The 12,772-nt window shown below is 39.0% G+C and overlaps 2 protein-coding genes across 3 annotated transcripts; one reads left to right on the top strand and one right to left on the bottom strand.

Annotated features, from left to right (window-relative positions):
* The first annotated feature begins 47 nt into the window (after window positions 1-47).
* LOC111266709 (uncharacterized) lies at window positions 48-10,743 on the top strand. 2 transcript variants are annotated; one of them, XM_022844432.2, is made up of 9 exons: window positions 48-477; window positions 618-801; window positions 1,054-1,218; window positions 1,481-1,654; window positions 1,924-1,989; window positions 3,202-3,372; window positions 3,498-3,705; window positions 3,928-3,978; window positions 10,097-10,743. In XM_022844432.2, the coding sequence occupies exons 1-9, from the start codon at window positions 317-319 to the stop codon at window positions 10,126-10,128; spliced, it is 1,212 nt and encodes a 403-aa protein (XP_022700167.1). In that variant the 5' UTR covers window positions 48-316; the 3' UTR covers window positions 10,129-10,743. The 2 variants fall into 2 exon arrangements, with proteins under 2 accessions (XP_022700167.1, XP_022700166.1); XM_022844431.2 differs by having other exon boundaries at window positions 49-477; window positions 615-801.
* Orc1 (origin recognition complex subunit 1) lies at window positions 5,529-12,702 on the bottom strand. Its single transcript, XM_022844430.2, has 9 exons — window positions 12,596-12,702; window positions 11,297-11,568; window positions 10,867-11,009; window positions 10,214-10,365; window positions 9,566-9,782; window positions 8,714-8,955; window positions 8,284-8,513; window positions 7,300-7,529; window positions 5,529-7,022 (listed from the first exon to the last, which is right to left on the bottom strand). The coding sequence occupies exons 2-9, from the start codon at window positions 11,535-11,537 to the stop codon at window positions 5,904-5,906; spliced, it is 2,574 nt and encodes an 857-aa protein (XP_022700165.1). The 5' UTR covers window positions 11,538-11,568; window positions 12,596-12,702; the 3' UTR covers window positions 5,529-5,903.
* Window positions 12,703-12,772: the final 70 nt, after the last annotated feature.

Raw genomic sequence — 12,772 nt, 5'->3', positions numbered from 1 at the left:
AACATTTGAATTTGTTGCTGCGCGCGAAACCACCGTTACGTAGCTAATATCACTCTTGAGAGTATCGAAACAAAAACTGACGTTGGCCATCTGTAAGTAGCCAAACGGTTATTCGATTAAAAAACGCAATTTTTGTTTTGAGTATTTGTTAGTATCGGTGTTTGACGGCGGGAGATACCGCGAGTTTAGTGGGTCGTCTCTCTGGCAATTGAGAATCGTGGTGAATAAAGTATCTAGTTTTAAGGCCAGTTGGGTTACAAGATAGGCTCCGTGCTACCATCCACTGCCTATCACCCACTGGTATCTGTATGTGCGTATGAAAAATTATCGTCGTAGAGATATGGAGAAGATGCAAGGAGCTTACAAAGTCGAACAAGTTTTGAATAAACGCATATCCCTAGCGTACTCTGATGGAACTAGGTCAGATATGGTGGAGGGCGAGCCCATAGCTTGGACTAAGCGACGACAGTTGTATGGGTGAGTTTCGCTGAAGGTACGTTAGAGAACTCATTGCATGGCATCTTGTTTTTGTTCGTTCAAGAAATTTAGTATCCAGTGGCTTAATTCAAGCCGAAATCTATAGCAATCTAATTTTGAGGTTCACCTTCTTTCAGAAGTTCATTTTTATCATTGGGTGAACTAACATTGATGGTCCGAAATGTCCTTCGTGGATCTGGAGAAGTATCATTTGAGGAGCTCATATTAATATTTCATGGGGCATTAGAGTGTGATCTCCGGAAAGCATTGAATTCGTTGATTACGTCGAATCATGCGCGTGCATTGGGCAAACACCAATATGAGGTAAAGACTTCCGATTACAAATGTCTTTTGATTTAGCTGGGTTATGATTTCTGTGAAACCTACACATTTGCGTGCAAACATGTATCTGCCTTAATAGCTTTCTCTTTCTAACCCCTTATTAGTTCGGCTGAAATACATTATATTTTTGTAGATCATTTTGCTTACACGTCGGCCTGCACACGATACTCTATCAGCACTATGAATGCATGGTTACATGCTAATAATTATCATCCACCTGCGCATGATTTCCAGTTCGTTAAAAATAAGCCCACATTGAATGACGCTAATGAAATCAGAGAGGAAGTCGAGGCAATGCAACGGTTGAAATACAAGATATTATCTAACCCGTCCGAAGAAGCCATGACTACGAGCGACGAGAGTTTTGAAGACGATGAATATAAGACAAAGGATGACAGTGTAGATATGCTACTTTTCACTGTTTTTTTGTCTACATTTGTTATTGATATTATGTTACGTCCGTATATCATACCCGGACAAAGTGCAGTTCTCCTTTTTTTTTCTTAAGAGTGTGATCGAGTTACCTCCTATCAGTACATGTTAACTATAAAAATTTAAATTTTTAACTAGCATCAGTTAAATAACTGGTAAATAGTTACTAGTAAGTTATTATTCAACAAGCGGTTTATTTAATATATTTTCTATTCATTAACTTGTTAAGGCTCTCCTTAGCAAGATGTCAACAATATCTGTCGTGGATTCGTTGGACAACTTCGATCAAACACAAGGTCATGTCTCAGATGAGTACAGTCGTACAAGCCAACATTTGCGCGACAGCAGTCGTTTACTCAAGGATTCCTATAAGTGGGTCAGGGTTTCGAGAACAGTGAATAACGTAAGTTATTAATCCGTTTGTAGGGACTCGCATGAAAACGGTTTCCAAAAACATGAATGATATAAGGCTATTTTTACGAGAACGAGTACAGATACGGTTCTCATGCAAGGACTTTAAGCAACTTCTTTGCCATAATAGTACCATTTCAATCGTGAGCTTTAAGAATATTTAGCTTGTTATCGATTGATGTCACAATGATTTCAACAAAGCCGTGTCATAGCACCTCTTAGATCTAATATAGCAGCTGTATTTTAATGTGATCTTGTTAGGATAAGAAAGATAAGCCCGAACCCGCGCTTCGTCCTAAAACGGATACTTCTGTGAATGATTCCGGGGTAAGATAATCTTTGTTGTATTTAGCGGTGCATAAATCTAGGTTCTCTTTTTTATTTTAAAATTGTTGGTATAAAATCCATAGCATGGAGCTTTGTATCGGTTGGTTAGAAAATACGAATATGGAAGGCTGTTGAAGACTAACCAAGATTCTAAGGCTGTTTGCGCAATTGATTGTTATTCCGAAAATTCATATTCAAATAGTTATCCAGTTATTTCAAAATAAGACACGAGGAAGAGAAATGCAGAAAAGTTACTTCAGAAGACGTCAAACTATGGTCAGTAAAAAGTGAAAACAAATTGCACGGAAGGTTACTTTTAATATTAACAATCCGTGATCAAGATTTAACCACTTTTCGATAGAAATTAATAGCTCCCTGAATACGTGGCGTCTAATATATATATTTATATATATAAAGATAGCTCCATTACTAGATTATTATCCATCATATTGTTTTTTTTTACATGATTCGGTGAAAGCAATACTTAAACAAAAAAGTTTGATATTTCGCGTTTGTCTCTCCTATAATTCATCTGGTATTATGGGCGATAGACTCTAGTTACGCGCCAGATGCTTGCAATGCTCGTCAGGTTATATTTAGGGAATTACAACATTCACTAAAAATGACCTGTACTCCTAAATGTTTTGCTTTCTAATGCTTGCCTGAAATTTGTTTGAAAAAGGTTTGTGAACTTAATATATTTGTAACACGCATTTAGCATTGCTGGTTACTCAGTTGGTCTTACTGGTCGTTGCCATTGTAAAATAGTAATCAAATCAATTGTAAACGCTTGTAAAACAAATCACTAGAATCAATTAAATTCGTCGAAAAAATGTTTATTCACACAAAGGGGGAGGATGTGGTCTATAAGATATTCTAAAGAAGAGCATTATGTAACATACATTACATACAATCAATCAAAGCAGACGTGCCGCATTCATAAAATGATGTGCACATTTCCCACGTATAGCCATTATGAATAATGATTAATTTGTCGCAATGGTTTTATGAAGTATGGTGCATTTGCTACAGAAGCGATTTGTTCTGAAAACATCAATTGCTGTTCAGGAAAGCCGTATCATTCAAAAGCAAACAACCACAGTAGAAGGATATCGTTGTGCTGAATGTTGGAAGAGAACAATGCATGCTACCCTACTGTGGTAAAATTACCCACCGAACAGAATATCAACTAGTAGCCCGAAATCTCTACAGGTGGCGTTGAATGGCTCTACAGGCGAACTGCGATGTGTAACGGCAGAGGACTACATCCGAAGAACGGCTATGGCGCATACTGGTTGTATGAACCGAGCACAACCACCAAGCACTCTTGATATTGAGAAACAGGATCGATATCGTTGGACGAATAAAACCAGCGATCCCGTCGTATGTACTACAAAGGTTTTTTGCATAACTGCGGAGGTCATACAACGCATAAATGTAAATCAAATGCCGAAGTCCAAAACACGTTTTTTTTTCAGCTTTCATAGCTTCCGTTGATTATTTTACAGCGAAAGGATCCTGTGACTGCTCTTGAATCTTACTGCGTATTGAGCGGCAAGCCAACTCCAGGTTATACTGTGACGTTCATGCCGCAGGAGAAAGTTCATTTTTGCGTTCTGCAGGTGGATAATTGTGCGTTCCGTTCCTACCCAAGTATGGCGCTTACCTATAAGAGAGCGGTGGAAATAGCAGCGGAAAAAGCCGTTTCGGCACTTGGTTAGTGAAGTTTGAAGATGTTTTCCGATTTCTTGTTCTAGACGGGAAAGTAAAGAAAAAAAAGCATGTTTGACTGGCGTTGAGTCCGTTATGCTATTCGATTGGCCGTCTTAGCGCGAATCAACACTGGTCCTAGTGGTGTCATCTGGATTTTATCAAATAACAATATGTCTCTCCAGGATGGGTATTTCTCTCATAAACTCAGGTGCCTAATTATTGCAGGTATCACCCAGAAGGTGCTTCAGGACCTCAAGAGACGAAGCGTTTCAAGAGGTACCGTATCGAATATTACTTCTTAGGTACCTTCGTTACAGGATGGAAACGTTGCGATTTTGCACCGGTTTACGAAAATATTCGTTGGATGAAACTGCAGACCCTCAGAGAAAGTTCTTTGAAACGAAAATTAACTAATAAGCCCCAGTCTCGCAGATTCAGTTGAAAACGAACTTTGATAAGTGAAGAGACAAGATGGTGATTAAATGAGGGTAAGGCATATGTACGTGGTCGTGGAAAAGTACGCCTGTGTCTGTGATGCGCGAAATCGTTTTTGCCTGAGAAATTTATGCCGGAGTGTAATGCTGTACTAATGAAAATCTATCTTGAAAGAGAGTATCAGAGGTTTCTACTCGGTAAAAACTACACGATGGCAGTCCTGCGAATCTTATTGGTGCAGATAATAATGGCCAAAAACTGCAAACGTACGTAGGCATTGCGATATCCATAATTTGAATAATATTAGATCTTGTCAATAAAGACCTCGAATATATCATTTGTATCTCGTGTGCATTAGGGCATTTTCACTTATTTAGCGTTATAAACATTACACCTTCTGAAGCTCCCTACAGCAGCTGCCTAATGTGAGGTGGTCTGTTTGATCTTGCCAGTTCCTATATTTTTTAATTTAAGCCGTTTATCTATCAACCAGTAATGGATAATCAGTGAAGTGCACCGCATGTTTTTTCCTAGAGTTTGCAGTGGTATGCATATTCCGATTTAAATGAGGTATGTCTAAAGTATGATGGTGAAGTGGGTACAGATATTTGTGAGCAAGCTTTTTGGCCCACTTCGTCTTTTTGAGTGACAATCACCCTATACTATTTAATAGCATCATCCTATTACTAAATTCGCCCTATAGTATGATAGCTGCCATAGTCCGTGTGGTAGTCCGCATGATAGATAAATCGAATATTTAAAACAACAGATGGAGCCATCCTTTCAAAGAGACTAGATTTTGATATTTTGTGGCCAGTACAGCCCGAAAAACGGGTAGCGCTGAGCTAATACCCGAAACCAATTGCAGCGCTTTCGGTATCTCAGTTCTATTAGTTTTATTTTTACCCCCTGCAACCTGTTTCTTTCTCTCTCGAATAGGTCTCGGACATGGTGAGACTTATTCGTTCCGTAGTACCCGATAAGCTTCACCAATAAACGTATCTTACTAATGAATAAAGGTTAAAGAGAAGTGTGATGATGTATTAATCGTCTTGTGATCGAAGTATTGTTTGTACTCGATAATAACCTGTTGAAATTTACCCTAAGTAAAGAGCAACCATTAGACTTAGGTAAGATATTTTCTCATTTTCGCGAAATTTAGGCATGTCATCCCACCGGATAACAGTCATGTGGTAGTCAAATGGTAGAATAAAGGTATCATCAATGTTTTATCAATGTTTATGGAATCAATGTTTTAAACACGGGATACTATAAGCCTTCAACAAGTGCAACGCAGTATATATATATATATATATATATATATAGCGTGCTTTTACTTTGAATTATAAACTAAGGTATTTTAGAGTCATACAGCCAAACACAACTTGCAATTTAGAAGTTTGCTCGTACGTTATTTATTATAGATGTGGTTTTTTCATGTCACATACAGTAAAGGGTCGATTTGTCCAAAAGTAGCCGACTGACAAGCAGCCCTGCCATGATCACCCACGACTCACACCTTCAAGCTCAATCCAAACTCGAAAAACGTAATACTTGTTCCATGACTATACACACAACTATACAATAGAGTCAATGCTTCGCTATCGGAAAGTCAACTTAAATATTGAATACGAACTTTGCAATAATAATGATCACTGTAGTAACAATACTATTTTGTATCAAACCTAATTTCCTCTTCGTTGCATGCGAATTTCTTTGTTTCTCAGGAGCTGAATATTATACCGGTTTATCGTCTTCCAGCTCTTTTAATCATTATTGAAGTTACTCTCCTTTTTTTGTAGTTGCTTAAGAGCGAAATGGACGTCATCCTGGGTGACGTTCATGTAGATCTTCTGTTGAAAATCATGACGGGAATCACTTAGCGTAAGCAAGCGAAACGAAGCCATACGAGCTAGCATGGTGCTTAGCAAAGTGCAATGGACAGGAGCGACCCCATCAAGCCGTGCCAACGTTTCATACTGCGACTGCACCTTATGAAAGACTGTTTCTTCCACACCTGTGCGTTTAAATTCTTCTATAATGGCGCGAAGCAGCAATTGTTCGTTCACGCTTAATGAACTAATAGCAACCATTTTGGCCGAAGCAAACATTTCCTGGATGGCTTGACTGACATGTCTCATTGTCACCGGGTATTTTTTTGCTTTCTTTATCGGCGAGGTCGACGTTTGTTGAACCGCACCTCGCTGATCGTCTTTTCCCGAAAGCTCAACGGCTCGTCGGCAGACGTCGAGAGCTCTTCGGGCATCGCCTGATAATGCGGCGACTTTGCGAGACACAAGTTGCACAGCATCGGGATCTACCAAGTCTAGCCCATCTAAACGAGCTCGTACAATTTCCTGCAGTTCCTGGAACGTATACGGCTGAAATGTCATTCGAGACAGACCCATACGCGAGGCCACCTTGTTCATAACCATTCGCTCTGGTAAATCCATCGTATTGGCGATGGCGACGACTACCAGGCGCGAATTAGGGTGGGTAGGCCAATCGAATAGATTATAGAGTACCTGCTGTTTTCGCGTCCATAGGAGATCCAACTCGTCAGCTAGTAAAACTATCATCGCGCTTTTAGCGTTGCTTTTTTTTGCTTTGAACATGTTTGTCAGCACTTCAGCAGCGTGTTCTGGTGTCGTCTTTTTACCTGTCAGTTGCCTAAGGATTTGTACATACGCTTGATGAGGTTCAGTTAACTTCATACCATTAATTTCAATGTACTTAAACTTCGGCACTTCGTAATTTTTTTGTGCTTCATTTAAAGCTGTCATAACTTCGCGAACTGTGGCTGTTTTCCCCGTTCCAGGAACTCCGGAGATATACATGCAGCCACCCGCTTCGTCCGATAACCTGCTTTCGACGAAATCGAAGATCTACAAGAGCATGTGTCATGAATCAGAAGTTATAAGATATTAATAATCTTATAACTTTTTTTTGTTTACTTATTAATACTTGTCAGTTGTTCAAATGCATAACTGGGCTACAAATATCTCATAAGCGGTCTTTTGCCTGCTATGTACGAAAATCAAATTCGCCACAAACGAAATAAAAAATACGCGGGCAGAGCCTAAAATCTATTATTGGCTCCCTTGTTAATTTACAGCGCTTAAGAAATCTAATTTATTTGTTTTTTATTTTTGAGAAGCTCACCTCTGCAAACTGCGTTTCTCGACAAGATAGTTGATCCGGAACAGCACACACGTGCAATTTGTCAAGCGCCATCTCAAAGTCGTTGTTCGTGTTGTTTCTATGAAATACGCGACGCAACGGCATGCCTGGTGCTTTTTGACTAATGACTTTAGAATTAGTTGAACATTTTAGGTTAGCTTTCCGAGTTAACTGTCCCCGAACATTTTTCGTTGATGGAGTGTGCATTAAACCTAAAAGGACGTTTTTATACCTGTTATGATTAGTACATTTTTCCGATAAATTATACGGTATAAAATAATGGAAAAGAAAAGCCGAATCTGTTCCTACACAGTGTTTAAAGTAACTTTTCAAGCTAGGCAGCTTCGATCAACGATTGAAGCACTCAGGTGACGCGAACGGATCAAAGGGAAAACATGAAGTAGGATAGACCCATGTCGCCAGCATCGTTAGTAATAAAGTCATTGTTGCCATTTCACAGGCTTATTAGGACCTTAACGCCCTCTAGTTGTCTAAGTGCAAATAGCGTCGGCTTTTTACTTGTGGATTACCGGCACCTTCTTTATTTTACTGTTTTTCTCTCTATCTTAAAAGATTTGAATAGTTCTTAGCCTGGCCCAACGGTCCGTCCATCCAACTCGCCTGAGTACATGTTCCATCGTCAGTGGATGAAGAGTTTCTTATGTCTAAAATTTACGCTGGCGTAGATAACGGTCTCATAAGCAAGAATTCTCATAAGCCTCTCTTCAAAGTCCTATTATTAATATCTTTTAGTATTGTTATTGTTGGTATGGCAGTTTTACTACTTTTGTCTTGTATTCAACAAATACAAGTGCACTATAAAATCCTGTTACGTTCAAGCCGAATTTATCAAGTCTTATATAACAAAATCCTTGTGTTAATCCTTATATACCCTTGTGTTAACCCCGCGTGATCGATAGCGTTTAGTCTATTGTGAGTGACATTGTTGTGAGTATCGCTGCTTACCTTTGGTGAAACCTTGGCTCCGCTTCGATTTAGGTTTTATGATGACATCATCATCCGAATCTGTCCCTTCAGACTCGTCCGTCGACTCTTCGGTAGAGCTCCCTACGTAACTTTCCTCACTCAGCAGGTCTTCATCTCTCAGTGTGTTAAGCTTGTCAATAGAACTTCGTCTTGCAGCGGGAAACTCCTCTTCGTCGAATGTCATTGCACGCCGCACTTTGCGGCCAGACCTATGTAACATAAAACGAATACACTAAAACTTCGACTTTATATCCATCCTAAAGAGACTACCAGCGACCGAGTATCGCTGATGTATTTCACTATAGTTACAGCTGTACGGCATCCGCTAAAGAAATTTTTGAAGAGATAACGGGTACCAATTAAAGTGCTTGTTTTTCATTAAATGTTTATTTACACTAATGAAGCTTACCTGGTGGTCGTAGTTGTATCAACAGTGTTGACGTTTGTGCTTTTTGGTGTTTGGGGAATGTCCTTGTTATTGGGCATAATTTCAGTAAATGCCGATCTTTGTGGTGTTCGAACGGTAAGATCGCTCACCTTCCAACTGAGCTTTTCAACAGTATCTGGGCGTCGTGTATCAATTGCTATCCGTTTTTCGGGCGTGTACTGATTCTCCTTGTTTTTATTGCGCACTAGTTTTATCGGGGAAACCTGAAATAAGTCTACATATATTATCTTAGGCTTAATATTGAATTTCCGTCCCAAATAACACTGGCAATCTATTGGTTTTGCATCTGGTGACATACTTCAAACCGTTAGCTTTATCAAGTAGCTCAGGCCTACGGAGTCCAATGGCTGCTTTCAGCCAGACACTAGCTGAAATATAATCAACGGGCAGCGAAAACCTATCATCCATAGCCATTTCGATAGCAATCATTGTCGTCTAAATATCTGGTGATTAGCGTATTAGCTACATTTCATAGAACAGTTCCGAACTCTATTCTGGACATTTTAATGAACAAAGTGTAGAATTGAAACTACTTTTATTTGTGTGCGCTCATAAAGTGTTTGTTATATGTTCAGTTCCCAAATTCATTGCGTGAGCGAGTAGACGAATATTGTGCAGGATCAGGTGGATCCACTTTCGCGTATCATAATAACACAAATTTCGAACACGACATACGTCCCCTGGCTTCGCTATTAGCAACAAAAATAGCGTAAAGGACATTTAATCATTAGCAGATCATTTAAAAGTCCGAAGGATATTGCAAATGCGATATCATACGATACGTTGTCAAACAAAAGGAACAGTAAATCATACCATCTTTCTCGGAGACATGCTAACTAAGGCTTCGTGTTTAATCACGTTTTTATGTTCCAATGCCAGCGAATCCAGTATACCCATTTCTTCAGCTGAAACTTTCTTGTTTTTGAAGATATTGATCGTCGAAACTTTTGAAGACGTCTTGGATACCTTGCGTGGTGTAGTTGCGGGGGTTATCACAGCTTTCAGATGTTGTCGATTAATTATTTCATACCTATGGATGTTAATTGTTAAAGATATCGTAAGGAAACAAGCGCAACCTGGTAGTAGGTTCTAAGACTAGTAAAAAAATGTAGTAAAGGATGTTGTAAAAAATGTGTGCCGAATAAAAAAAAACTGACAATTTTTGGTAGTTTATGGTTCCACGCCTACAAGTAAGTCTTTCGTTTCATATAACGCATGTGACTTTGACGTATATCGCATTCGCAATGGATGTCAAACACAATTTCCGTCGCTTAGAAGCTTCATCTTTGTTATATTACTCTCTTAATAATTTCACCTTTATAATACTTCGCTACTTTTGCTCAGGTTGCAGGTCAATCTTTTTTGGGAACGTTTAGGAAATCGTCGGAATCCTCCATATTTTGAAAAAAGACCCATAATGTACTAGACGGAAAATGCCTACAAAGTGTATAACTGACGCACCGACAGTAAAGCTGAGGATTATCATCGTCATCTACCACGTCGGCGAACTCCAGGGTTGTCACGGTTTCCGGTACATGAATAACTTTGCATTTCGAACGAATTGTTTCCAAGTCAATCTGCTTGCCGCCTGTTTTCGGATTTGACCGAAGAACCTTTGTTATATACGCAAGGTAAAAGAAAAATTATCTTTGTTAATAAACAGTGCAACCCGTTTCGGGTATGCTTATTAGATCAAACTAGGGTCCGAGCTTAATGCATACATATATTACCAATTTGAAGGTATATGACATGAACCATGAACTCGTAAAGATTCAACTTCACTTGTGATACGTGTGATAAAAATAACTATAGTATATCGAATAGCAGCGTAACTGTTTAGCTGCAACGAATAAAGCTCAACTCGAATAGATCGTTTAGATATAAAATATTAGGATGCGATCGCCTATTGTGTGAATAAGTGATAATAAGCATTTTTTTGTGAATAAACGTTTTAAGTGCCCGCGACGCACACCAAAAGCGAGCAGCCCAAAGCCACTGTACTTTGAGGTCATATATCTGCATTTTTGTGTTCAGTATGCAGTGTCGAAGATGCGCTCAGTATAATCTGAAAAAAGTAATTTCCTTGTGAGTTAGATTACTGTGGTAAGACCTACCTCACGTTTATCATCAATGTCGTGGGGTAGCGATATTTTATGTTTCTTTGCTTCCGATGGGCGCGTGTACCACGACACCCAGCCCTGATATCGGTACCCCAGCTTTGATTCCTCACCCAAATCACAAAGGGCCTCCAGACGGGCTAAAAAAAAAAAAATTATATCTATCCAGTCTTCACAAATCGTATAACCCAATGATTTATCAGTTACTCTGCACTAGTAACTAAGCTAACTAAATTATTTCGTATGTTCTTCAGAGAAATGTAAGCAATTTTTTACTCTTCTTTGAACTCTAGTTCAACTAAGCGATCCTCTACTTTATGGGTAACTTAGATACCTCATTTTTTGCCAATTACCTTACTTGCACAGCTTTATGAAAAATACAACGATTCGTAGGAACATGCGTCTTAGCCATGTCACGGGGTCTTACCGACGTAAAGCTGAGATCCATCACTCGCATCTAGCGCATCTGCGTTGTCGATTAAGACGCAGTCCTCTCTATTATATAAAACGCCATTTAATTCAAACCCGGAATAGAACTTAAGTCCTTTTTTGGCAGAGACATTATCTGGCCTGTCTGCAGCGTCGCCCCAGCGAAATGACGCGTCCTCATCAAAAGCTTTTTCCGACCAAGTGGGGATCTCTAAACGGCCTCTATGTCGAGTACTCATGATAGCTTTGTTTACCACGGCACACGATCACCTGCGTGGGTGAAACCCAGTTAATTCCGGTTTCCAAATTCAAAAGGACTTTCTAACATTTAACTCGAAAAAAGACACCTATTTATTAAACCTTCATTAATGACTAAAATGTATGAGTATAATATCTAGCCGACTTGGAGGCAACTAAGATCATTGTTTGAGCTCTTCTGTGTTGCACAATGGGCATAGTTTGAGCTGTAGGAGAAATGCGCATCGCTTTTTAAGATAAGCTACTATGAGAACAACGATTCTGAGAAATAAAAAAATCATGGCTGCATATCTGCGTACTTGGAATCGGTAGATCCTCGCTCCAGTTTTTCGAAAAATATCCTTTGAGTAGTATCAATTAGTAGTAGTGGAAATAACATGAAACAATGTTCCTCTGATGTGGTCATCGTATTCCAAAATAGTGAGCATAATCAATCGATATAATGACACAGCTCGTTCTTTCCGCCAATGTAATATGCGTTGCAGATTTAAACAAAGTATTGCATTTTTAATTAGTCATGCTTAGCGTGTCCGATACATTGTTTTCGTAATTTGTTTATAATTAAGGGTCTTGAGTTCAACGTCGTTTGCCTCTCATCTTATACAAAAATTCCACTTTACATATAAAATCACTTCAAACTTAATTTTAAAATACCTATCAATAATTGTGTGAACAGAATACATCAGTGTGAAATTATTAATTGCGCCGTTATACTGCTTGAAATTTTTATATGGCCAAAGGTTTCAATCGAATCCATTTAATAATTAATCGTTTTACCTAGTAAAGCTGACAACTTCAGCCATCAGCAGATTTTAGAGGGTATAAAGTCGACTCAAAATGTAAGTAAAAATTCGTTCCGTGCTCTTGTATAAACGTGCTTTACCAGAAAATCTACAGTGTATCATGATTTCCTTATCTACCCCTATTGTTACATGAAACTGTAGTAACCGTTTATCGATAACAAAGAGATTGGATTAATTGCATATGATGCATGGCCATTGCGGCACTTAGACACGGAGAAAAATTATATCCAACGTACCGTCATCAGGAGATAAGTCGGTTAAAGCTTCCTCGAACTGAGAGATCATTTCATTGTACAACTAAATTTTCCATTGTCTTGGCGCCAAAGCTTTCCGTTGATTAGGTGCTGAAGATCCGTCGATCTGGAGAGGCGAGAGTAGGCAATTTCAAACATGCCCCTTTCCCTACTGTTAGA

This window comes from Varroa jacobsoni, unplaced genomic scaffold, assembly GCF_002532875.2.
Source record: "Varroa jacobsoni isolate VJ856 unplaced genomic scaffold, vjacob_1.0 scaffold_1109, whole genome shotgun sequence".
NCBI lineage: Eukaryota > Metazoa > Arthropoda > Arachnida > Mesostigmata > Varroidae > Varroa > Varroa jacobsoni.
This window is presented reverse-complemented; position numbering and strand designations above follow the sequence as displayed.

Excerpts from the sequence above, each read along its gene's own strand:
- LOC111266709 (XM_022844431.2), top strand. The coding sequence starts at position 317 with ATGAAAAATTATCGTCGTAGAGATATGGAGAAGATGCAAGGAGCTTAC. Across the intron at positions 1,655-1,923 it reads TTTCGAGAACAGTGAATAAC|GATAAGAAAGATAAGCCCGA; the intron begins GTAAGTTATTAA and ends TGATCTTGTTAG. Across the intron at positions 3,373-3,497 it reads ATAAAACCAGCGATCCCGTC|CGAAAGGATCCTGTGACTGC; the intron begins GTATGTACTACA and ends ATTATTTTACAG.
- Orc1 (XM_022844430.2), bottom strand. The coding sequence starts at position 11,537 with ATGAGTACTCGACATAGAGGCCGTTTAGAGATCCCCACTTGGTCGGAA. Across the intron at positions 8,956-9,565 it reads GCATGTCTCCGAGAAAGATG|GTTTCCCCGATAAAACTAGT; the intron begins GTATGATTTACT and ends GACTTATTTCAG. Across the intron at positions 7,023-7,299 it reads GAGAAACGCAGTTTGCAGAG|ATCTTCGATTTCGTCGAAAG; the intron begins GTGAGCTTCTCA and ends ATGCTCTTGTAG.